We start from the raw sequence: 23384 nt of genomic DNA, 5'->3' as shown, positions 1-23384 counted from the left end.
CGTATTTGCGTGCCAAATGTAGATGGGCTGCGTGAATTGATTCTTGAAGAAGCCCATTGTTCGATGTATTCCATTCATCTGGGTGCCGCAAAGATGTATCATGACTTGAGGCAGCACTATTGGTGGAGAGGAATGAAAAACGATATAGTGGGGTTTGTAGCTTTATGTTTAAATTGTCAACAGGTGAAGTACGAGCATAAGAGACCGGGCGGATTACTTCAGAAACTTGAAATTCCAGAGTGAAAGTGGGAGCGTATTACCATGGACTTCATAGTTGGACTCCCACAGACTTTGAGGAAGTTTGATGTTGTTTGGGTGATTGTAGATCGATTGACCAAGTCCGCACATTTTATTCCAGTTGGTACTACTTATTCCTCGGAGCGGTTGGCTGAGGTTTATATCCGCGAGATTGTTCGCCTTTGCGGTGTGCCAGTGTCCATCATTTCAGATCGGGGCACGTAGTTTACATCACAGTTTTTGGGGAGCAGTGTAGCGAGAGTTAGGCACACAGGTTCAGTTAAGTACAACATTTCACCCTCAGACGGACGGACAGTTCGAGTGCATTATTCAGATATTGAAAGATATGCTACGTGCTTGTGTTATAGATTTTGGGGGTTCTTGGGATGAGTTTCTGCCACTTGCAGAGTTTGCTTACAATAATAGCTACTAATCGAGCATTCAGATGGCTCCGTATGAGGCTTTAAATGGAAAACAATGTCGGTCTTCGGTGGGTTAGTTTAAGCCTGGTGAAGCTAGGCTATTGGGTACTGATTTAGTTCAGGATGCTTTGGAAAAGGTTAAATTGATTCAGATTGACTACGTACGGCGCAGTCTAGACAGAAGAGTTATGCCGACCGGAAGGTTTGCGATATTTCTTACATGGTAGGAGAGAAGGTACTACTCCGAGTTTTGCCTATGAAGGGTGTTATGAGGTTTGGGAAGAAGGGCAAGGTGATAATGAATTATAGGAATGATCTGGAATGTTTGGTCTAAGTTCATCAAGTCGCGATTGGGTTTTTAGCGCGAAACATGAGTTAATTGTTTAACGAGCGAAATTGGTATCGCATTGAGCAAATGAGATCCGAATTGAGTTTCGATTGAACGATTAGGTTCGTATTATTATTTGTGACTCACAGGAACAAGAATCGTCGAATTTCGAGTTGATATGATGGAGTTAGAGTCTTTTTAGTGAAAAAATAAACTGTTGGTACAAGTAGGTTATGGTGTGGACCTTTAGTGACGGGAAATGGACTTTTAGCGACCATATTAGTGTTTTTATTGAGCAGTTTTGTTTTAGCTCATTTCAACATTTTTGGGCGAAAGAACACGGGTTGAAGCGATTTTTGAGCGAGAATTCACGGGAAAACTTGAGTTAAGTCCCTTGTGATCATTGTTAGTCAATAATATTGAATTATCATTGAGTATTTTGACTAGATTACGTATTTTTGTGGTATAATTCGATAAATTGTGCCTAGGGATTTGAAAATAAGATTTGAGATTTGGAGGTCGAGTTGATGTCAAAATTTGGTAAATTTGGTATGGTTGGACTCGTAATTGAATGGGCATTTATATTTTGTAACTTTTGTCGGGTTCCGAGACGTGGTCTCCACAGGCGATTTTGAGTTAAATTTCGGATTTTGTTGGAAAATTAGTATTTTCATATGGAATAAATTTCTATGATTTGTATTGAGTGAGTCGAATTAATTATGACTAGGTACGAGGCTTTTGAAGACCAATTCGCGAGGCAAAGGCATAGCGGAGTAAAGAATTACACGGTCTGAGGTAAGTAGTATTTCTAAACTTGATTCTAAGGGTATGAATCCTTTAATTTTGTGTTATATCAATTGTTGGAAGTGACGCACATGCTAGGTGACAAGCGTGTGGGAGTGCACCATAGAAATTGTGACTTGAATAAATTCTGTGGACTTGTAAAAAAATTAAGGAATCATGTTATTATCCACATATTCCCCACGTGTTAGAGAAATTGAGCAGAGACCCGTATTAAAGATCATGTTTAGGCTACGTGCCGATATTTTTGGGACCCATAGGGTCGTGTTGTTGTTGAATTTAATTATTTAAAAATATACATTTCATACTCAGCCATGTTCATCAATTGTGAGGACATTTGTGGGATCGGGGCTGCCCGCCTACAGCAGGCCATATTGGCTTTATATATATTATTATTCTATGGATCGGGGCTGCCCGTCTGCAGCAGGCCATATCGGCTTTATATTACGCTTGGGCTGAAGGAGCCCTCCGGAGTCTGCACCCTCCATAGTGAGCGTAGATAATTTATATTCGGGATGGACTTCCGAGGCATGAACTTGCCTTACTTATTTATATTTGTGATAAATTTCTCTGGATACGGATCTTGTCCGAATCATTATAATTTGGGGATAAATATTTTCCTGGGCTGGATTGGCCATATACAGTACTGTGTGATCGAGTAATTGTGATTGGGAGTATACAAGGTTCTTTCACTGAGATGTCATATTCCTCATATCATTCAGTATTGATATATTTTTCTCGTACTAGCTTAACTGTTGAACTTGAAAGTATGCCTATATTTTCTGTAATGTTATTTCTATACTGGACTATACCTGCTGAGCTCGTCACTACTTTCAGTCCAAAAGTTAGTCTTGTTACTTATTGAGTTGGTTGTACTCACACTACACCCTGCACCTCATGTGCAGATTCAGGTACTTCCGGATACGGCGGTTGCCAAATTTGAGGATTTATCTGTTGGAGACTATCAAGGTAGTTGTTTGGCGTCCGCAGACCTTGACTCTCTTTCCTTTCAGTTATTGTACAGTTCTATATTTTCAGACAATATTCTCGTCAGTCAGACTTTGTTATTATTTAGATGCTCATGTACTCAGTGACACCGGGTTTTGAAAGTGTATTTATATCAGTATGTGTGGGGGTTTTCTATTAATTTTATATATTATGTTTTCAAACTTAATAGAAATTGTGATTTATTGAGATTGTCGGCTTGCCTAGTATTGAGATAGGAGCCATCATGTTATATGGATTTTGGGTCATGACAGGGACCATTCGGTGATTTAATGAACCGGAACAGTTTCGGGCCGGGCCGGTTTTATTTAATTAATTTTTTTTGTATTTTGTATAACTACCATAATTTATATTAAGATAAAGTAAAAATATAAAATAAAAGAAAAAATCTTATAAAAAGAGTATTTGAATAAATGATGCAAAGGCTTTAAAATCCTTATATTTGAATATATCATTAAGAATTTAAGATAATAGAATACAATGAAGATGAAAAAAAATTGCACTTATAATTTGTAATTTTTTTTTTAATTTCAAACTTGCAAAATAAAGTTTACATTTGACAACAACTAAATTAACTAAAAAAGAGTAAATTCAAAGTTTAATTATTAAATATAAATCCAGAACTTCAAAGGTTTTGCATTGCCTTGGTAAGTTCTTCATAATCAATATGAACTTCTTGGCCACTTCTGGAGTGTTAAATTCAGATGGGTGCCAACGGTCAACTTTTTTGTTTTTTTTTAAATATTCTGAAAATAGCTGTTGGACTGTTCCGGGCTGATCCGATTAACCGGTTAACCTGTGATTTTCCTTTACCGGTTTTGACCGTCCGGTTAACCTGTAAGGAAAATCAATATGGACCAACCCCTTACCCCCCAAACACATTCCTACCTGGCCCTCTACCACCGATCCGAGCCGGTTTAATACCGATATGGTCTGGTCCGGAACCGGATCAACCCGGTCCGTTAAACATGTATATAGTATACTATATAATGTAACAATTTGGTCATTTTAGAATTTTTTGAAATTTTCATCGCGTTCTTTTTCAACTTTTCAACGGAGTTCTCATGTTTGTTTTTAAAAAAAAAAATTATTAAACCATAATATTTAACTTGAAATATTTAATTGAAGGTTGTGGCTAAAGTTTGAGTTAATCTGGTAAAAATTATGGAGTAGATTTTTTAAATTTAAGTTAAAATTGAATTGAACTAGCGAAAAATACTAATTTGTACTATATACCAAAATAATGTACTATATATAATTTTGGTATATAATATTTAATTAAATAGTATATAATTTATTGCGTTGAACTGGCGACGAAGAATTTGTACTGTATACCAAAATGATATATGATATACTATTTTGGTATACAGTTCTTTCCAACAGTATACTATATAATATAACAACATACTATTACAATTTGGTCTTTCTAGAATTTTTTGAAATTTTCTTGAGTTCTTTTTCAACTTTTCTCATGTTTCTTATTTTTTTTCTTAAACCAAAATATTTAGTTTGAAATATTTGATTGAAGGTTGTGGTTAAAGTTTGAGTCAACTGGTGGAAATTCTGGAGTAAATTTTTTAAATTTAGGTTGAAATTGAGTTGAATTAGCGAAGAAGACTAATATATACTATATACTAAGATAACATACTATATACCATTTTGGTATACAATATTTCATTTAATAGTGTATAATTTATTATAACAATATTACATTATATGGTATAATGTAACAACATAATTAAATTTGGTATTTTTAAAAAATTTCAAAAAATAATCAATGGGTCCTTTTAAAATTTTCTAACAGAGTTCTCGATATCATATACTGTGTCAGTATATGATATATAGCATGGAGATAACATAGTATATTACAATAATATAATTCAACTGCTACTAATATATTATTTTTGATATAATATATGCTAAAGTAAGTTATTTTCTATAGTTAATATATTAAAAAAAACATATAAATAAAAAGAACAAAAATAAAGAAGCCAAAAATGTGTGCAAAATTAAATTATGACAAAAAAAGAAAATAAAAAAATGCATAGAAATAATAATAAATGAAATTTAAAAAGAAAAAATGAAAGAAAAAAAGAGAATGGAAAATATTTATAATGTATAAGTTGTTCTAATAATTGAATTAAAAAGGTTATATATTATACAAGTTATATTAAAAATTAAAAATAAATATTTAACATATCAGTTATTTTTTCTTATTGTATAAAAAAGAAAGAATAATGAAAAAAATAAAAAAATAAAATTAGATTATGAAGAGAAGAAAATAAAAGAAAAAAGGAGTTAAATAAATTTAAAAAAGGAACAATAAATGAAAAAAATTAAACAAAAGGAAAAAATGAAAATAAGAAAATAAAAAAGGAGCCAAAATTGAGTGGTAAAATTAAATTATGATAAAAATACTAATAATATGATTTGGGCAAAAAATAAATGAATCGAAAAGGAGAAAAAAAGAAAAAAAGAAGAAGAAGAAAACGAGAAAAAAGAAAAGGAGAAAAGAAAGAAATGAAGGAAAAAAGAAAAGAAGAAGAGAAATAAAAAAGAAAGGGAGAAAAAAGAGGAAATTACCCACAAAAGTTACTACGGGTATGAAATGCAATTAGTTTGATAGGTAGAAAAGTAAATGGGTAGATAAGAGTAAATAGTTTTATTTTTATGGGTAATTGAGTCATTCACCCGATAGTTTAACTTGTGCGTACCCGAATGGTAGCGGCTTGGAGTTCTCTTGTTAACAAAAAAAAAAAAAATGTCACTGGTTACCACGTCGGAGAAATAGTGGAGTAACTTTTATAGTTCGATTGGTTTTAAGTTAATTCAATTTTGGTACATGTTCTATTATTTCCTATCTTTATCTTGAAGTGCAACTTGATTCTTGGTACAACTTTCTTTAAAGTTTTATCTATCTTTTTATTTTTATTTTAATGCTCATATACCAACAAGCCAGGTTAATTGCTCTTTCCAAACAAACAATGAAAATCTCACTCTCCCACGTTCTTAAACCATTATTTCTTCCTTTTTATGCCCAACCTAGCAATAAATTAAAAAAAAATAATTGTAACTCTCTACCACTTATTATTAAGAACCTCTTCCTTTTTTATGCTAAACATACAAAAATATCAAGCAGATCCGTATGAGAATTTGAACTGGGTAAGGGGCACCTCTTAATGTAAAAAATATAGATAATATTTGGTTAAAACGAATCTTTGAGTTGTCCTTTCAGGGAATCCGATTTAAAAAAAATATCTTTGAGTTAAAATAAAAATGGAAAAGGACTAAAATACCATTGTTGTTTGGTAAATGGTTTAGTTTTACTTTTCGTTCACCAATTGGTCCGAAAATCCATACAACGTTATCTTCTGGTCTAAAATTACCCATGCGACTAATGAAAATTTATGTGGTCCCCTTTTTAATGTGTTTGTAGTACGTAATTGGGCCATGTGGCATCCCAAATCGGATTGAGTTATACCTGCCTCATTTGTTAAATCCGACCCATCAGTAAAAAAACGAACGTCAATGTCTCAAACTTTAACCGAACTCTCAAAGAATGACCTAGGAGTTAAACCACGATAGAGTATGTCTACAATAACCATTTGGAGTTTTCAAATCCCGTTGTTTGCAATAAATTTTAGACATATATGAAAAAAGTGCAATCACAAACATAAAAGATGAATAATTTTGTTGATGAATCTTTGTGGGTACAATTATATTTATTCCCTTCATTCTTCCTTCGAGTTGTTCTCCGTGATTCGAGGGTTGGAGTAGAGTGTTTCTCGAACGTAGGATGATTCATACCTCCTTGGATGTATCTGATATCCATGAAAATATATTGTGGATCTTCTTAAAATATTTGATTATCAAGAATTATCCGTCCACATCTTGACCTCTTTGTGGATATCCCATAAGTTTATGTGATATTAATGATCTCCATTTTTTATATGCCCTTTTTAAGAGAATATGTAATCCTTTTTATAGGAATGACTTAGGGCTAGAGTAGAGTAGCATCCAATTTAGGGTGTTGGTAGAGTAGCTTCCAAACAACCTTAATGGACTCCTAAGATTTTAAGAGTCGTCTTATAGCAATATCTCGAATTAGGATCTAGCTTGATCCGTTAAAATTTTAGTGTCTACAAATATCCCCTGCTTCAAGGTTTGTCGGGAGTGTAGGCTTGACGAAACTTGATGATAAGATTTGAAGTACCCGATTATCACAATAGATAATTTTGAAGTTATAACAAGAAGCAAGAAAGAACTAGTGGATCAAACGCCGTAAATTTCTCTACAAGTTTCAAGCTTCAAGCAATCAAGTTTAAGTTTATGAAATCAAGTTCAAGCTCAAGAACAAAGAACAAATCAAGATTCAAGGAGTACGAGTTCAAATCAAAGTTTGTGCTAGTTGAATTCAAGATCATCCTTTGTGGCAACAAATATAGATTCAAGTTAAAGCTCAAAGGTCATTGAATTTATTTACTATTGGAAAGAAGAATTAGAGGATTAATAAAGATTGTAACACTCAAACTATTTGAAATCAAATACTACGATTGTTATAATATTTTTCAGCCTCGATTATTTTTTTGACGCAAATTTATTGTTTATAAATTCTAGCCAATTTGTTTGCAACAAATTTTAAATATATGAAAAATAAACTACAATTAAAAAATAAGAGAAAATATTTTTACTAATAAATTATGAGTACAATTCTGTTTCTCCCTTGATTCTTCTATCTTGATTGTTTTCGTGATTCGAGGGCTCAAGCAGCATATTTCTTGAATATAGAATGATGCACACCTTCTGGGGATGTATTTGATCTCCAGCTTCTTGAACTATTTGATTATCAAGAAGTATCCGGCCATATTTTGATATCTTTGTGATATATCAAGAAGTATCGCCACGTGGCCCAATTACTTGCTGCCAACACATTAAAAAGGGATTACAGAAATTTTCGTTAGTCGCGAGGGTTAATTTAGAACAGAAGATAATGTTGTATGCATTTTCGGACCAATAGATGGACGGAGAGTAAAAGTAAATCATTTACTAAACGATAGAGATATTTTTAGCCCTTTTCCGAAATAAAAACTCTCTCCTTTATGTTTGCGACTAAAGTTGTAAGCTCTTGGTTGTAATTTCACCCAGCACAAATATTGAACTTTATTTCCGCCAAAGGTTCTCCGCTCTTGTAATTTCTCTCTCTCATTATTCACTGGCTTACATCTACCATAAAATAACTAAAAAGAGTAAATACTAGAAAAAAGAAAATAAAGAATTTCCAATATGGTAAAGTTTCCATAAATTGAGATTATATACAGCTTATCTTTTAGCGACTACTCTTTAAATTCTCTATCCATTAGTTCATTGGAGTAAATTTGTCTTTAGAAAAAATAATTAGAAGATTTTTTCGCAGACAAATTTAGCCAATTGAATTAACGAGATAGAATTTATTTATATCTTGGCATAAAAAAGAATAAAATTAAAAAATAGCTACTTTTCAGCCTTTACAATTGAAAAATAGCCGCTATCATAAATTCTATAGGTTAAACTCCGTAACAGTAACTTGAAAGGCGTGGCTAGCCTGCGCTGTTACTACAATGAAAGGTTATTTGTGCAAATGCCCATAATTTGGGCCTTTTTTGGGCCTATAAAAAAGCCCATCTTCATGAACCAGAAACCGTGTTTTTCTCCTTAAAACTCCTTATATTACTCTTCTGCCATTGGCTGTATCTCTGTACAAAAAGCAAATCCGTAACCCTAAGCGACCAGCTTCATCTCTCTGTAATCCAGCTGCTCTCCCTCTAGATCAAATATTTTCCTGAATCTCTTTCAATCCCATCAAAATTTCAATCACTACCCAATTAAAGCTTTAATCTTCACACTTCTCCCTCATTAAAACTTCAATCTTTATACTTTTCCCCTTCCTCTCCTTATTTCTCTACATCTGTCTCCTAAAATCACAGATTTTGGTAAGTTTTCTGTTCTTTTCTAGTGTTTATTACATGGATCTTTCATTTTATTTGTTTTATGTTTATGATTTAGCAAAAAATTCACATACCCATGTCGGATATTTACACATCTGTGTTGTAAAGTTCATGTTTTGTTATGGATGAATTATCTCTGGGCTGATTTGCAGTCACAGAGGCAGATCTAGGAATTGAAATTTATGGGGTTCGGGATGTCAAAGGAACCCATTGGCTATTTGTATTACTGGGTTCAAATTTAATATTTATACATATTTAATAGATTTCTCAACACATATACATGGTTTGGGCCAACGATGGTTCAGCTGAACCGTGATCTTAGACCGTGCATCTGCCTCTGCTTGCAGATTTACATCTCTGTGTGTGTTTAGCAACATGTTTTTAATTTTTCATTGATATAATTCATCCGTCTAAATTGGGGACAGACTACTTTTGAAACAGAATATAATTGGTAAAGATTTTATGTATTATTATATATTTATAATGTTTTAAATCTATGCCTATAATTTTTCCTCAATAAGCGGAAGAATTGATATAGAGGACTCATATGGGCTTTGGCACTTTTTGGTGTTGGGTTCATAGATCAATGGTTATGCCAGATCTGTGCTGAATTTTAACCAGTTTACTTGTTGATATGAAACTTACTGTCAATGACGCCATGTGTTTTAACCATCACATGCTCTTGTTGCTTATTTATTGTAGAAGATTTTTCTTTCTTTGATTTGAGTACGGTGACAGAAGTTTCAACTTCTGGTCTCTCTATGTTTCTCCCTTTTCTGCACTTATTGCTTCATACTTTGTTAAGTAATAAAATATATAACTACTTCGTCCTTGTCTGTCTGCAGCCTGATCTTTCAGCTGAGTTTTTTGTTGCCTGAATACGTCATGGCTTCCTTGGATATGACTCTTGATGATATGATAAAAAGTAGGAGAAATACTGAGAGAGGTGGTAGAGGACAAGGCAGGGCCCGACGTGGAAGAGGAGGATCATTTAGAGGTGGAAGAACAACAGGAGCTCCTCGTAGAGGGCCACTTGGTGTAAATGCTCGGCCATCTGCCAACAGAATTGCCAAGGCAAGCTCGAAACTGATGGAGTCTTTTGCATTTCCTAGACAATTTCATATGCTTTAGAAATGAAACGGAGGGTTCTCCGCATATTTGCTATAGAATTGACATACAAGAGATATTGGCATGTTTGGCTCTAAGGAGAAAGTCCAACTTCGTTCAGCCGTAATAAGCTGTCAAATGGTAGTACAAAGTATTGATGATCCTCTAACTCCTTCAATTCGAATGGGTTTTCTTCGAGAAATGTGCAATGGATTTTGATAAAATGGGATATTCAGGTGGCCCTGTTGTGGCACATTTGCTTCTTTGTGTAGCATGTTGCTTGAGGTGCTTCATTAACTGGAAAAAATTAAAGAGATTTCACCTTTTAATTTCCATAACATCTAGAGGGTTGTACTTTCTTAACCATCTCTAATCCTCACTATCTAATAGCAATTGCTTTAAAAGGGAGTTTGTGATTGTCCTAAAGGATCCTACTGCAATATGTGGAACTGCTGTGGAGTCGAGATCTTCTGTTACAATCTAGTTCATGGCCTCTTTGCAAAAGTTGCTTCCTTCACTGAACATCAAAAGTGGAGCTCTCACCTTTTGTTTAAGGACCTGTTGATGTGCAGTGGGTCAAATCCTCATTCCACCAACACTTTTATCCATAGTTCATTCCTCTTTCTCTATTAGATTTCATTGTTTTTGAGAAATTCGACGTAAGAAATTCCTCCTAGTTCGATGGAACGCTGATGATATCTGATTTAATCTTGAAGAATGGTTATCTGTCTTATTTTTTGGTAGTATTGCTGACTTTTAACTTTCCACCTGGATATATTTTGGGCATGCTCTCTTCAGTCTTCCCGCAGAACGAAGAATTTGCCATGGCAGAATGGCAATGGCTTGTTTGAAGATAGTCTTAGAGCTGCAGGGATATCGTCTGGATTGGAGAGTGGCACTAAGGTGTATGTTTCCAACTTGGATGTTGGAGTGACAAATTCAGATATAAGGGTACAGCTTGTGCATGTCTTTCAAATATATACTTCTTCGCAATAGATATCTTTCAAGATCTGTTAAAAGAGGACTTGCTACACAGGAACTCTTCTCCGAGATTGGTGAACTAATACGATATGCTATCCACTATGACAAAAATGGCCGTCCAAGTGTAAGTTATTTTCTGCTAATTTAAAGCATAGTTCTGCATTAACTTTTACTTGTATTGCTTATTATCACATGCACAAGTTATTCATCAGTTGGTGTTGTGTATGCCGCCTAGTTTGAACTAGAAAATTGAAGTACAATTCAGCATGGGCTTAAAGCTGTATATTATAAATGAAACAATTTATCACCTTCTCAAAAAAGAGTTATCATTGCTTCTAGGAATGTCACCAACTGTTTCTGAGAAGAACCTAGTGAGTGGGTTGAAGCTTGATGTGGTTTAGAAATGCATCTACTGGTATTTGAGTATTAGAAGTTCAATTAACTGGGGAAATAGCCTCCTACGAGACTTAAGAAGTATCTAGTTTTTTGATAATGCAAAGTAATACACGAGACCCACATTTGGAAGCAGCTTTCAGCTCATAAACATGCCAGTCGTATGTCCCATACTTTCTAATTAATAACCTTACTCATTTGAGCTCTTTATCTTTGTATAATTGTGTCATGTCAAAGAATTACATTTGTTATTTGAGATGGAGTAGAAATCATTGGTTTGAAGCACTGAGGTGGTAGGAATAAAATAATAATCTGCATGGCACACATGTCTGAATATGTTTATATATATGTTATTTTGTTCTTATTAACTTGCCATAATTCAAATCAGCTGCTCAATACACTTGTATATCACCTCTTTATCATAACAGCTGGCCAATGATGCTGGTGTCTAGCTTGATGATCTATATATCTCTTCTTTTTAATTTTCAACTGTTAGTTCATGGTACTGAATTATTCGTTTTAAACATCCTGCTTTTCTGTGTCTTTTACACGTGTATTAGTTTGTCAGTTGTTGTTTCTTTTAGATTAAATACTCTTGTTGTTTTTGTAGTACTAGCTTGTATAGTGTTGGAGTTACCCTTGATGGTAAATTGTTAATCACTTATAGGGTGCAGCTGAGGTGGTTTTTGCCAGAAGGAGTGATGCATACCAAGCACATAAAAGATACAACAATGTTCAGTTGGATGGTAAGCCAATGAAGATAGAAGTTGTTGCTCCCTCCACAGGCATGCCTTTATCAGCTCGTGTAGATGTTGGACGAGGAAGTGGAAGGAGGACAGTTGTCACTCTGTATGTAATATTAATTTCTTTCTTTCCCTCTCTTAGTATCTCTGGTTGTCTGTGTGACATCCATGCTTATTAACCGACTGTTGCAGTATGTACCGCCATTTTACTTTCAGAATAATTTGCACTGTGTTGGGTTGTCGGTAATAGCAAATGGTCCACATAATTGCTTTTAGCTTCTTAGTAGTGCTTTAGCCAAAGATTGCTTGTTAATTGATTCTCGTTCTTGCCCTATTATAATGACAGATCTGTGCCTTTTTCTTTCCTGATGATGTGAGAGTTATTTGCTTGTTTGTAGTTGAATTTTTATGCAGGGTGGTTGTTTTGGTTGGGGTTGTCTTATAGGAATATTGTTTTTCAAAAGTAGTACGTTTTATGGGTGAAATGTTGTCCAATATCTTTTTGGGCAGTTAAAGTGAACCTATGTGTTGTGCAGGCCTGGCTCAGCTCGTGGAAGGGGTGCTGCATCTGCTGCTGCTAATCGTGGTTCAAGGTGAGTTTCTGATGTGTACAGTTATTTATTCTCTGGATGTTGTTTAGTTACCGGTAGGGTAGGGGTGGTACATGTTTGTTCGGAGGCCGGCCCTAAGGTGATATACGAGTAGAATGGTGGGTTTTTGCTTTAAGGCAATTTTAACAAATTTGATGATTATTAGATGTCAGACTGGAATGTTACACTCTATGCAGCCTAATTGGATGCATATTGTTTCATCTTGAGCTATTCCAATACATATCTTCTATTGTGGAGAGTTTGGACGGTGGACATCTGTTTGTTTGCAATTTTTAACATCTCACACCTGAAGTTGATGTTACACGTAGCTTACTTTTTTCTGTTAGTGTTATTTACATTGAAATGTTAAATGAAGAGATTCTTCTGGATCAGCTAATCAAATGTACTTGTGATGTGGAAGACTACAGATTTAAGATATAGCTTTGTGTTGAGTTGCCTTTTTGAGTGTTAGTTGTTTAGCATGTTCTCTTCTTCACGGCTGCATTGTCTATATTGAAGACAAATATACTATTAGGTAAAGTTGCATCAGATTGAAATTACAGTTATTTTGTGGTAATAAACTGATTAGCTGAAACCCTTGATAAAGGAAAAGATGGTTTTGGTTAAACAAATGGTTGGAATTCCTAAAGTAATTGTCTTGTATCTTATTGTATAGTCAAAGGGGCCGTGGTGGTTTTGGTAATGCATCGGGGCGTTGGCGCAACCGTGGCCGTGGAGGTGGACGCGGGCGCGGTCGTGGCGGTAGGGGGAGGAAGAATGGCGTTGAAAAGTCAGCAGAAGAACTTGATAAAGAGCTGGAAAAGTATCATGCTACCGCAGATGCTATGCAGACCTAATGACGGTGTGTACTTTCAGGCCTTGTGGCATAAGCAAAAGAATTGGAAGAACATTTGCTGTAAAGAGTTTCCCGAATGTTTTAGTGGTTTTTCTGATATCTGATAGATTTGGAGGTTACTGGTTTTGGTTTAATGGTTTGTAACATGACTATTGGAATGTCAATGCTGTAGTATATGACTATATAGTTGCGTTATTTTTGTTTTGTGACCAACCAGTTATTAACCATGGATCTGCAACTAACACGGAAGTATATGCGTGGTATGAATGCGAGAAAGTTGAACTGCCATGTATATAGTGTTCTCAGCGGAATCCGATTTCTATCTGTCCAAGCTCTAGGGGACGTAGTTACCTGGCACATGTGCTGGTGCAGCAGGTACATTGTGGAATTAGTTGATGTGCATGAAGTTGATCTGGACCTTATTTTAAAAAATAAGTTGAACTACATGTACTATAGTGTTCAATCTTTGTAGGGCGCCAATTTGGTTCGTGGCTTCTGTTCTGTTGCAATCTAGGGATCAGTGTACTTTAATCGTAGTTTTGATATTAGATATTCGATATTCATTATCTATGTAATACTAGATCATTTGTTTTACACCCTAACTTGCTTAAATAATACTTGGTAGAAATTTCTCAATCTTTTTAAGTTGTGCGGGAAATAGCAATGTAGAATTTAATGTCCAGACAATTGTGGGATTAGTTTTGTAGAGCTGTGATGTAAATTGAACATCATATTCACTGTGCAGTGATTGGTTAGATTAGAAATACAGAGTTTTATGTTAACAAAAGTTTTATTTTTGTTGTGAATAGTGACGTACTAATTGAAAAATTGCCATGGTATAGATTTTTTTCAATAATCGGCCGAACCGAAACGATGAAAAGCTATACAGAAATCCATTTCACGCACCAGTTCAAGGTATAATTTTACTAAAATTGAAGATTATTACTGAGCTGAACTCTCTACCTGAACAGCCCATCTAAGGACCCAAAACATTAGGATATAATTCATAAATAGTCACTTTTCAACTTATGTAATTAAATAATAATCAACAACAACAACAACATATCCAGTATTACCCCACATCGTGAGGTCTGGGGAGGGTAATGTGTACGCAGATCTTACCCCTACCTTGTGAGGATAGAGAGGCTGTTTCCAATAGACCCTCAGTTTAAGAACGTATAAGCACCACATTAATGAAAATATAGACAAGAAGGGACAATACTAAAAAGCCATACAAAAGCAGAATAAAAACAACAAGATAGTAAAGTGATCAACAATGAAAGAAAACAACGGTTAGTTATAAAAACCTACTACCAATAGAAAGCAAGACTGCGTGTCAATACTACTTTTATGAACACTCTAAACTACCTACTCTACTACCTTAATCCTCGACCTTCATACCTTCCTATCAAGGGTCATGTCCTCGGTCAGCTAAAGCTGGGCCATGTCTTGCCTAATCACCTCTCCCCACCTTTTCTTAGGCCTACCTCTACCTCTCCGTAGGCCCTCCAATATCAACCTCTCACACCTCCTCACCGGGGCGTCTGTGCTCCTCCTCCTCACACGACCAAACCTCCTCAGCCGCGCTTCCCACATCTTGTCCTCAATAGGTGCCACACCCACCTTATCGCGAATAACCTCATTTCCGATCCTATCTAACCTGGTGTGCCCGCACATCCATCTCAACATCCTCACCTCTCTACTTTCATCTTCTGGACATGAGCGACCTTGACTGACCAACACTCAGCCCCATACAACATTGTTGGTCTGACCACCATTTTGTAGAACTTACCCTTAAGTTTCGGTGGCACCTTCTTGTCACACAAAACGCCGGAAGCGAGTCTCAATTTCATCCATCCCCCTCCTCCAATACGATGTGTGATATCTTCATCAATCTCCCCATCTACCTGAATAATAGACCTAAGGTGCTTAAAACTTCCTCTCCTAGGGATGACCTACGAGTCCAGCCTCACCCCCCCTTCCTCTTCTTGAGTCTCACCACTGAACTTACACCCCAAGTACTCTGTCTTGGTCCTGTTCAACTTGAAACCTTTAGATTTCAAGGTCTGCCTCCATACTTCTAATTGCGCGTTCACACCGTCTCTCGTCTCGTCAATAAAAAAATATCATCTGCAAATAGCATGCACCACGACACCTCCTCTTGGACGTGGCGCGTCAGTACGTCCATCACTAGAGCAAACAAAAAAGGGCTAAGTGACGACTCCTGATGCAACCCCATCATAACCGGAAAATGGTCCGAGTCCCCACCCACCGTCCTCACTCGGGTCTTTACTCCATCATACATGTCCCTAATCAAATTAATACAGGCCACAAGAGCACCTCTAGCCTCCAAACATCTCCACAAAACTTCCCTTGGAACTTTATCGTACACCTTTTCTAAGTCGATGAACACCATATGCAAGTCCTTCTTTCTCTCCCTATATTGCTCCATCAATCTCCTAACAAGGTGAATGGCTTCTGTAGTCGAATACCCCGGCATAAACCTAAACTGGTTCTCGGAGATAGACACACACCTCCCCATCCTTAACTCTACCACTCTCTCCTAGACTTTCATAGTATGACTAAGCAGCTTGATACCCCGATAGTTATTGTAATTTTGGATATCACCCTTGTTCTTGTATACAGAAACCATCGTGCTCCACCTACACTCTTCGGGCATCTTCTTCGTTCTAAAAATGTCATTAAATAAACTAGTGAGCCACTCAAAGCCTGCGTTGCCCGCACTCTTCCAAAACTCCACCGGTATTTTATCCGGCCCGGTCGTTTTGCTCCTACTCATCTTACGCATAGTCCCCTCAACTTCATCAACTCTAATCCGCCTACAATACCCAAAATCACAACGACTTCCAGTACAATGCTCCTGTCCCCCTTCTCGTTTAAGAGACTATGGAAATATGTCTGCCATCTCCGACGAATAAGCCTCTCATCCAACAAAACTCTACCTTCTTCGTCCTTGATGCACTTCACTTGGTCCAAGTCACGCGCCTTCCTTTCTCGAGTCTTGTCTAGCCTGAACAACCTCTTTCCCCACTTCGGCCCTCGATTTCCTCATACAAACGACTAAAAGCTCCAGTCTTTGCCGCCGTAACTACTGGCTTTACCTCTTTCTTAGCCAACTTATAATGCTCCTTATTCGCCCTCTTCTCCTTCCCGTCTACACTTTCCACTAGATTCAGATACGCCGTTTTCTTGATTTTCACTTTTCCTTGCATCTCACCATTCCACCACCAGTCTCCCTTATCACCACCATAGTTACCCTTTGAGACCCCTAATAACTCTCTCGCGGCTTACCTAATACATTGCGCAGTCGTGGTCCACATAGCGCTTGTGTCTCCACTACTCCTCCAAGCCCCCACAGTCAACAACTTGACCCCCAACTCCCGTGCTTTAGCTTCCGTCAAGGCTCCCCACTGGATCCTATGTTTGATATACATCGCCCTCTTCCTCCTCTTCCTCGTGATCTCAAGGTCCATGACCAGGAGCCTATGAAGGGTCGAGAGGTTCTCACTCGGGATGACCTTGCAATTCGTGCAAAGACCTCTATCGGACTTCCTATAGAGTAAATAATCAATCTGAGTCTCGATAACATAACTACGGAAGGTGACCAAGGGTTCCCTCCTCTCCGGAAAATTTAAGTTTGCTATCACCAAATCAAATGCTCTAGCAAAGTCCAGCAGAGACGTTCCTCCTCCGTTTCTATCTCCAAAACCGAAGCCACCACGCACATCATTATACCCCCCAGACGTCGCTCCAATGTGGCCGTTGAAATCTCCTCATATGCAAAAGGTCCAACTACGAGCTTTTTAACTGCAACAACTTAAATATACGCTATTGGAGCTGGAATTACCGCGGCTGCTGGCACCAGACTTGCCCTCCAATGGATCCTCGTTAAGAGATTTAGATTGTACGCATTCTAATTACCAGACTCATAGAGCCCGATATTGTTATTTATTGTCACTACCTCTCCGTGTCAGGATTGGATAATTTGCGCGCCTACTGCCTTCCATGGATGTGGTAGCCGTTTCTCAGGCTCCCTCTCCGGAATCGAACCCTACTTCTCGGTATACGAGATACCACGTACCATCTCATCCAAATCCTCCCAGAAACGCCTTTTGACTTCCTCATCCAAGCCTGCTTGGGGTACGTACGCACTAATTATGTTCAAAGTAAAACCTCCAACAACTAGCTTAATATTCATTAGCTTGTCATTCACCCTCATAACCTCCACCACTAGTTCACGGAGGTTCTTATCAACTAAGATACCTACTCCGTTCCTGGCCCCCACCCTCCCAGAATACCACAGTTTGAAACTGCCCATATTCCGCGCCTTAAATTATATCCGTGTCTGATTGCGTGGAAATATATGAGAAATTATATTCGTTTTGAACAACATTGACTTTAAATCTTGAATCTGGAAATGTACGAATTCTGTCGGCCAAAATAATACAAGGAGTTCAATATTGATTTTCTTTAGTAATCTAACTATAATTCATTGCTCAAGTCAATTAAATTTAATTTTTTTTCTACCAAATAAATTAAACTTTCTTGAAAAAGGGAATGTAGTGTTTCCTTTTATAGATTTTCCAGTATTTGTTTTTGTAATGTGTATAAATCAATGTTTGAGAACAAAGTAAAAATTCGTCTATCTAACGATTAGGATACAGTAAATTAGGTGAACCAAATTTGTTGGACAAATGGAAAAAATTATACCCTTTAGAATTCTCAAATATTAAAGTATTAATGCAAGAAAAATTGCGACATGCATAGGTCACTTATGTGTCTTTCATCGTTCCTTTATTCCCTCTGTCATCATTTCATCACACATTTGATAAAAGAACAAAAAGTTCCTCTTCTTTATTATACAAAAAAAAAATGATGTTGAGAGCCTATGTTTTTTTTACATATTATTTCAAAGTGGCATCCAATGAGATTAATCTTAAGTGCACCATATTAAAGTAACTTTTGTATATATTTGAACTATTCATATGGATAAAGTAATATAATTTCTAAAACTTAGTGAGTGAAGCACTTCCAATTGGAGATTGGCCACTTAAGTCAATATCCTAACAAATCCAAAAATCTCCAACTAACTAAAGTTGCAATTCTTAACAAACTCCAAAAAGCGCACCAAATTCTAAAGCTACCTAGGTGTTGAAAAATGATAGAAACAAGTAACCATTTAGCCAATCAAAATGGAAGGGGTATGTGTCTTAATTGGAAGCAATTAATTACTTATTATATATATATATAGAGGCGGAGCCGCAATGTAGGCTATGGTTTCGACCGAATCCTAGCTTTGGTTCAATTCATATATTTATTTTAAATTTTTTATTAAATATATATAAACTATTAATTTAGAATCCAATAACTTAAAAAATTAAAATCTCGAATTCATAAATTTTAAATTCTAACTTCGCCTCAGATTATATATATAATAATGCAAAAGTAGAAAAATCAATGAGTACCGCTTAATATAGTACGGTTGTCCCCAAATCCTAAATGGTACTTAGTAGTACACTTTGATACAAATCAAGAACAATGTAGAAGCACTTTTAGTGTGCTACCTAAGGATAAGGTTTTATACATAATATATTAAATAGACAATAGTATGAATGAGTAGTTCTTTAAACTCCCTGGCCCCTACTCCATTACAACCTCCCCCCCACCCCCCCCCCCCAAAAAAAAAAAAACCCACAAGAAAGAAAAAAAGAGAAAAGAAAACGCAACCCTAAATCTTGGCTACGTATAATGCTTTTGGGTCGAATCTTATATACGTGCAAAACAATTAACTATAAATTGAGTTAAATATATTTTTCAGAATACATTCTTTCAACTTGTAATAAACAATATCTAAATTCTAAATATGCCATCGGGTCAATGAACAACGATTCTCGAGATATGTTCATATCTTATATGGTGATGTGTTGGCAAATTGCTTTTCATACAAATCGACTCAAATGTGATGGAATTTTAAAATTGCTAAGTGATAATAAAGAGAATACAACCCAAAATCTTGGCCACTACTTAGTTCAATCTTTGTGGGGTTTTAATTGGCAATGGTTCTTTAGAAATGTCAACCTCTTATAGGCTAAAAAATACTCTAAATATTGCATCCAAAGGTGTGACATATTGTTAAATAAAATGGGTGAGAAATATGAGGTCTTAGGTTTAAATCCCAAAAGAAGAAAAAATACTAGGTGATTTCTTCCCATCTTTCCAAATCTTGGTGGACAAAATTACCTGGTACTTATTACTGGTGGAAGATGACAAGTATCCCGTAAAATTAATCGAGGTGCGCGTAAACTGGCCCGGACGCCACGCTAATAAAAATCCAAATATTGGTAACCAGTAAATGTTCCACTCTCTATTGGTCCCTCAAAACCTCCAACAAATCGAAGTCTTAACTCAATTTTCAAACCACGTAAACAAGGATATAATGCTCAGATGTGGACTTTCTTTTTTTGCTTTACTACTTAATCTATAATGGGAAAAAGAAAAAAGATTGAGGAGCTAATATTTCATGCCAAGTGTCAACAGAGTAAAAGAAAAGTCCCAAACTCTTCACTCACGCTTGAATTCTATCATTTCTATGTTAGCCTTACATCACTTTTTGCTTTTCATTCTTGTTTTTATTCTTCTATTTTAAGTAAAAAACTATTTATTTAAAAAAATTCTTAACATATGATAATCTCTTACGTGTTTGCATATAATCCTAACCAAATAAGACGCCATTTGCTATTTTAGGATGTTCACAGGTCATGTGATGATTGGTGAATTAAAAATGGATGAAAAAGATGATCATAATACCTTTCCAATTGTAGCAAAGATTCCATGATGTTCATATAGAATTATTACATCCTTTCAATTTCAGCCATATATTTATGTTCATGTTTCATTTATTTATATTTTCCTATGAAAAGTAAGGCATGAATCTTGTTAATAGAGGTAGGAAACATCATTAAGAATTTAAGATTGTGGTAGGATGAATATAATTCATCTATTCTTAACTAGAGGTCTCGAGTTCGACTCTAGAAATAAAAAAAATTTTGGTAGAAAGTACTCCTTCTTTAATATACCTTACGCAATGAAAATTTAATTTGAATTTTTAGGATCCATAATGAGTACCGAATACTGAATGGGAAATCAAAAAAGGGGATCTTTACACAAATAGTTGGATAAATTCCTTGCTTATTTTTTCTAGCTAATATACATAAATTATGCATTAATAATATATATATATTTGTCGGTTATTTTTAGTAGAAGTGATTGAGTTGACGACTATTTAAGTTAATTCATACAAAAGGAAGAAACGAAAGTAGGAAAGGAAAATTGGGCCCCAAATTCCACTAAAACAGACCAATAAGCTATACGCGTGGGCCGACAAGCCCTTTAGCATTCTGTGACCGCCCCATTCCGGTGGAGTCATTTTGCATTAATATTCCTAAGAAAATAAAAAAGTGTTCCAATAAGAAATATTAATGCATTTAATAACGTATGTAAGTTTAGTTATTGAGTTTGTAATATTTGAAATAATATTTATGTATTTAAAAACTGTATAATACAGTATGATATGAGAAATAATTGAAAATTTTTGCACTTAAAACTGTTTAACTTTTAGGAATATAATATATTTGTCATACATTGGCAAATGGCAAGTGTCCTCTTTTATTTTTCTTATAAATAATATTCATATCCTTTTTGTTTCCTCCTTATCTGTGTCACTATTCCACTTTCTCGTTTTCTTTATTTTATTGTCTAAATTATAAAATACCTTTACGTAATTTACTTAGTGTATTTAAGGGCAATAGGAGCCAGAGAAGCAAGCTCCTTTTAGCATATGCAGTTAATATTAAAAGAAAGATAAAAAAAAAATATTACTCAGCAAAGATTTTCGCAAAAATGAATTATAAAGTGTAAATTTATAATTACTTTTACATTTTCTTTCCATTCCTTCATTTACTCCTTCAACTTTTTGTTTGAACAAAAAAAACTTATGATATTAGAAAATTGTGTGTTGCATGATTTTCTGGTGAGTTCTTAGTTTAAGAGTAGCAGATATAAAGTATAATTTTTGTCTCAAAACAAATGACCGAACTTGAAAACTCACCCTCTTTTAATTTCCATTCGATAACATTATTCGTCATTCTAAAAAGTAAAGGTTGTAATGAAAGGTTATTATAATTTAGTTTAATTTCAAAAATTATGTAACAGCCTCAAACTTGCCTTTACTTAATATTAAATATTAGGTAATTTTTTTTTTATATATCCAAGCATTAGTGAGTAGAGTTATCCAATACCTATACTAATAGGTATTTAGCGAAATAATTAAAATACGCGTAAACTGATTCAAACATATTATCGTAAATAAAATAAAGTAATAAAATCATGTGTCAATATGTCATGCTTCTTTGTCGTCAATAAAGTGACTTAAGTTCTTTAATTTTGTGTCTGTGCGGGGGTTATATAAACGTCATATTCGAGGAATTTTGACGTCACAAGAACGTAATAATATCTTGGAGTCCTTTTATATTTTTAATACTAGTATATTTTATGAGTCCTTTTCTTCTTGAGATGGAACGCCATTTTTTCCCCTTGGCTGGTATTAAATGTTATTTATCAGTGCTCTATCTCTTTATAATCATTTTCAAGTTCCAAATCACCTTTATTTTTTTAAAACTAATCCGCTTCAAAGAGAATAAAGTGATTTTGGTTAGTTATATACTTGGCCTATCTTTGTCTAAAGCATTAGTTCACTTTCTCTTATTAAAATATTGCTTTTGTTTCGTTGAATTTTTCCTTCTTTTCTGTTGTAAAATATATCTATTAACATCCGGGTGATCTGGCAACCCATGAAAATATTTGCATGAGAAAAAAAATAAGGAATGGTTAATATTATATGAATAATAATGTAAAGAATTGTTCTAATTGTCGAAGAAATAATAAACACAAACAAAGAACAAGATTTACTTTAAGTTTTAAAATGGCGAAAAATATGATAACTTTTGGTGGCGAATAAATGGGCGCAAAATTTATAAATGGTCACTTTTTAGTTCCTATAATTAAAAAATAGTCATTATTCTGAAATTTCAGTCATAAAATTTAAAACTCTAGGGCAGCGAAAAAGGGCCCACAGAATAGAAATGGATGATGGATTTGGTAGCTCCAATAGACCAACAAAGCCAATGCGCGTGAAAAAGTTAGGAAAAAAAAATACAAAATTGGTTAGTCGAAATTAATTGTATTTGTTAGTCAAAAAGTATAATATATATAAATTATATATTTTGTCGGTTATTATTTTTGAATGTGACTAAATATATATATATTTCTCAAAAGTTAATAAATAAGACGATGTTGGGACCCACAAACAAAAATGAAAATCACCACAGGCCCAGTGGAGAAAAGCTCAGTGAGTAGGTGAGTACATGGACAGAGGAATACGCTGATTACTGATTGGTAGTTACACAAACCCCTTTGACTTATTTTTCTTTTCCATATTTTAATAAAAAAAGAAATGTGTAAATTCTAACCTATTATAACATGTTTGTTTATCCTCAAAATCGGATAACAATTGAATTTGTAAGTGATTTTAAGAATACACGGATTAACTTGATACAAAGTGATAAATTAAGTTGCAATTGAAATAAATAATGATAAAGTAAATTCAAACCGCACGAATTGGATAATTTTAATCTCGGAAGGTTAGCCACCCTCGAGCCAGATGCACTTTGATCGGTATCACGATACTGAAGAACAAGAGCTTAAAGAGAAAAATAATAATATATTGCTTTGGAATGCGTGTTACAATGTGCTAAATGAACCATCATACCCCATTTATATAGTATAAGAGTCCTACTTTAGGTACAATTCTATAAAAGGTAAAAAATCTCTTGATTTGCCGATTGCTAGTTCCTCATTG

General features: G+C 35.0%; 2 protein-coding genes across 2 annotated transcripts; one reads left to right on the top strand and one right to left on the bottom strand.

Moving 5' to 3' along the window:
- The first annotated feature begins 8474 nt into the window (after positions 1–8474).
- Positions 8475–13660, top strand: LOC104092856 (THO complex subunit 4D-like). Its single transcript, XM_009598538.4, has 7 exons — positions 8475–8762; positions 9623–9851; positions 10683–10835; positions 10921–10989; positions 11926–12107; positions 12538–12594; positions 13268–13660. The coding sequence occupies exons 2-7, from the start codon at positions 9663–9665 to the stop codon at positions 13446–13448; spliced, it is 831 nt and encodes a 276-aa protein (XP_009596833.1). The 5' UTR covers positions 8475–8762; positions 9623–9662; the 3' UTR covers positions 13449–13660.
- Positions 13661–15539: 1879 nt separating this feature from the next.
- Positions 15540–15989, bottom strand: LOC138909225 (secreted RxLR effector protein 78-like). Its single transcript, XM_070200413.1, has one exon. It carries the CDS (start codon positions 15987–15989, stop codon positions 15540–15542), a length of 450 nt encoding a protein of 149 aa, XP_070056514.1.
- Between the last annotated feature and the right edge of the window lie 7395 nt (positions 15990–23384).

The sequence above is a fragment of the Nicotiana tomentosiformis genome, chromosome 4, assembly GCF_000390325.3.
Source record: "Nicotiana tomentosiformis chromosome 4, ASM39032v3, whole genome shotgun sequence".
Lineage (NCBI taxonomy): Eukaryota > Viridiplantae > Streptophyta > Magnoliopsida > Solanales > Solanaceae > Nicotiana > Nicotiana tomentosiformis.
Note: the sequence above shows the minus strand (reverse complement) of the source record. Positions and strands in the feature narration are given on the sequence as shown.

What these genes read in the sequence shown, in the direction of transcription:
- LOC104092856 (XM_009598538.4), top strand. Translation starts at nt 9,663, where the DNA reads ATGGCTTCCTTGGATATGACTCTTGATGATATGATAAAAAGTAGGAGA. An exon ending in CTGCCAACAGAATTGCCAAG is followed by an intron (nt 9,852 to 10,682) that starts GCAAGCTCGAAA and finishes TGCTCTCTTCAG; the next exon opens with TCTTCCCGCAGAACGAAGAA. An exon ending in TGACAAATTCAGATATAAGG is followed by an intron (nt 10,836 to 10,920) that starts GTACAGCTTGTG and finishes CTTGCTACACAG; the next exon opens with GAACTCTTCTCCGAGATTGG.
- LOC138909225 (XM_070200413.1), bottom strand. Translation starts at nt 15,989, where the DNA reads ATGGGGAGGTGTGTGTCTATCTCCGAGAACCAGTTTAGGTTTATGCCG.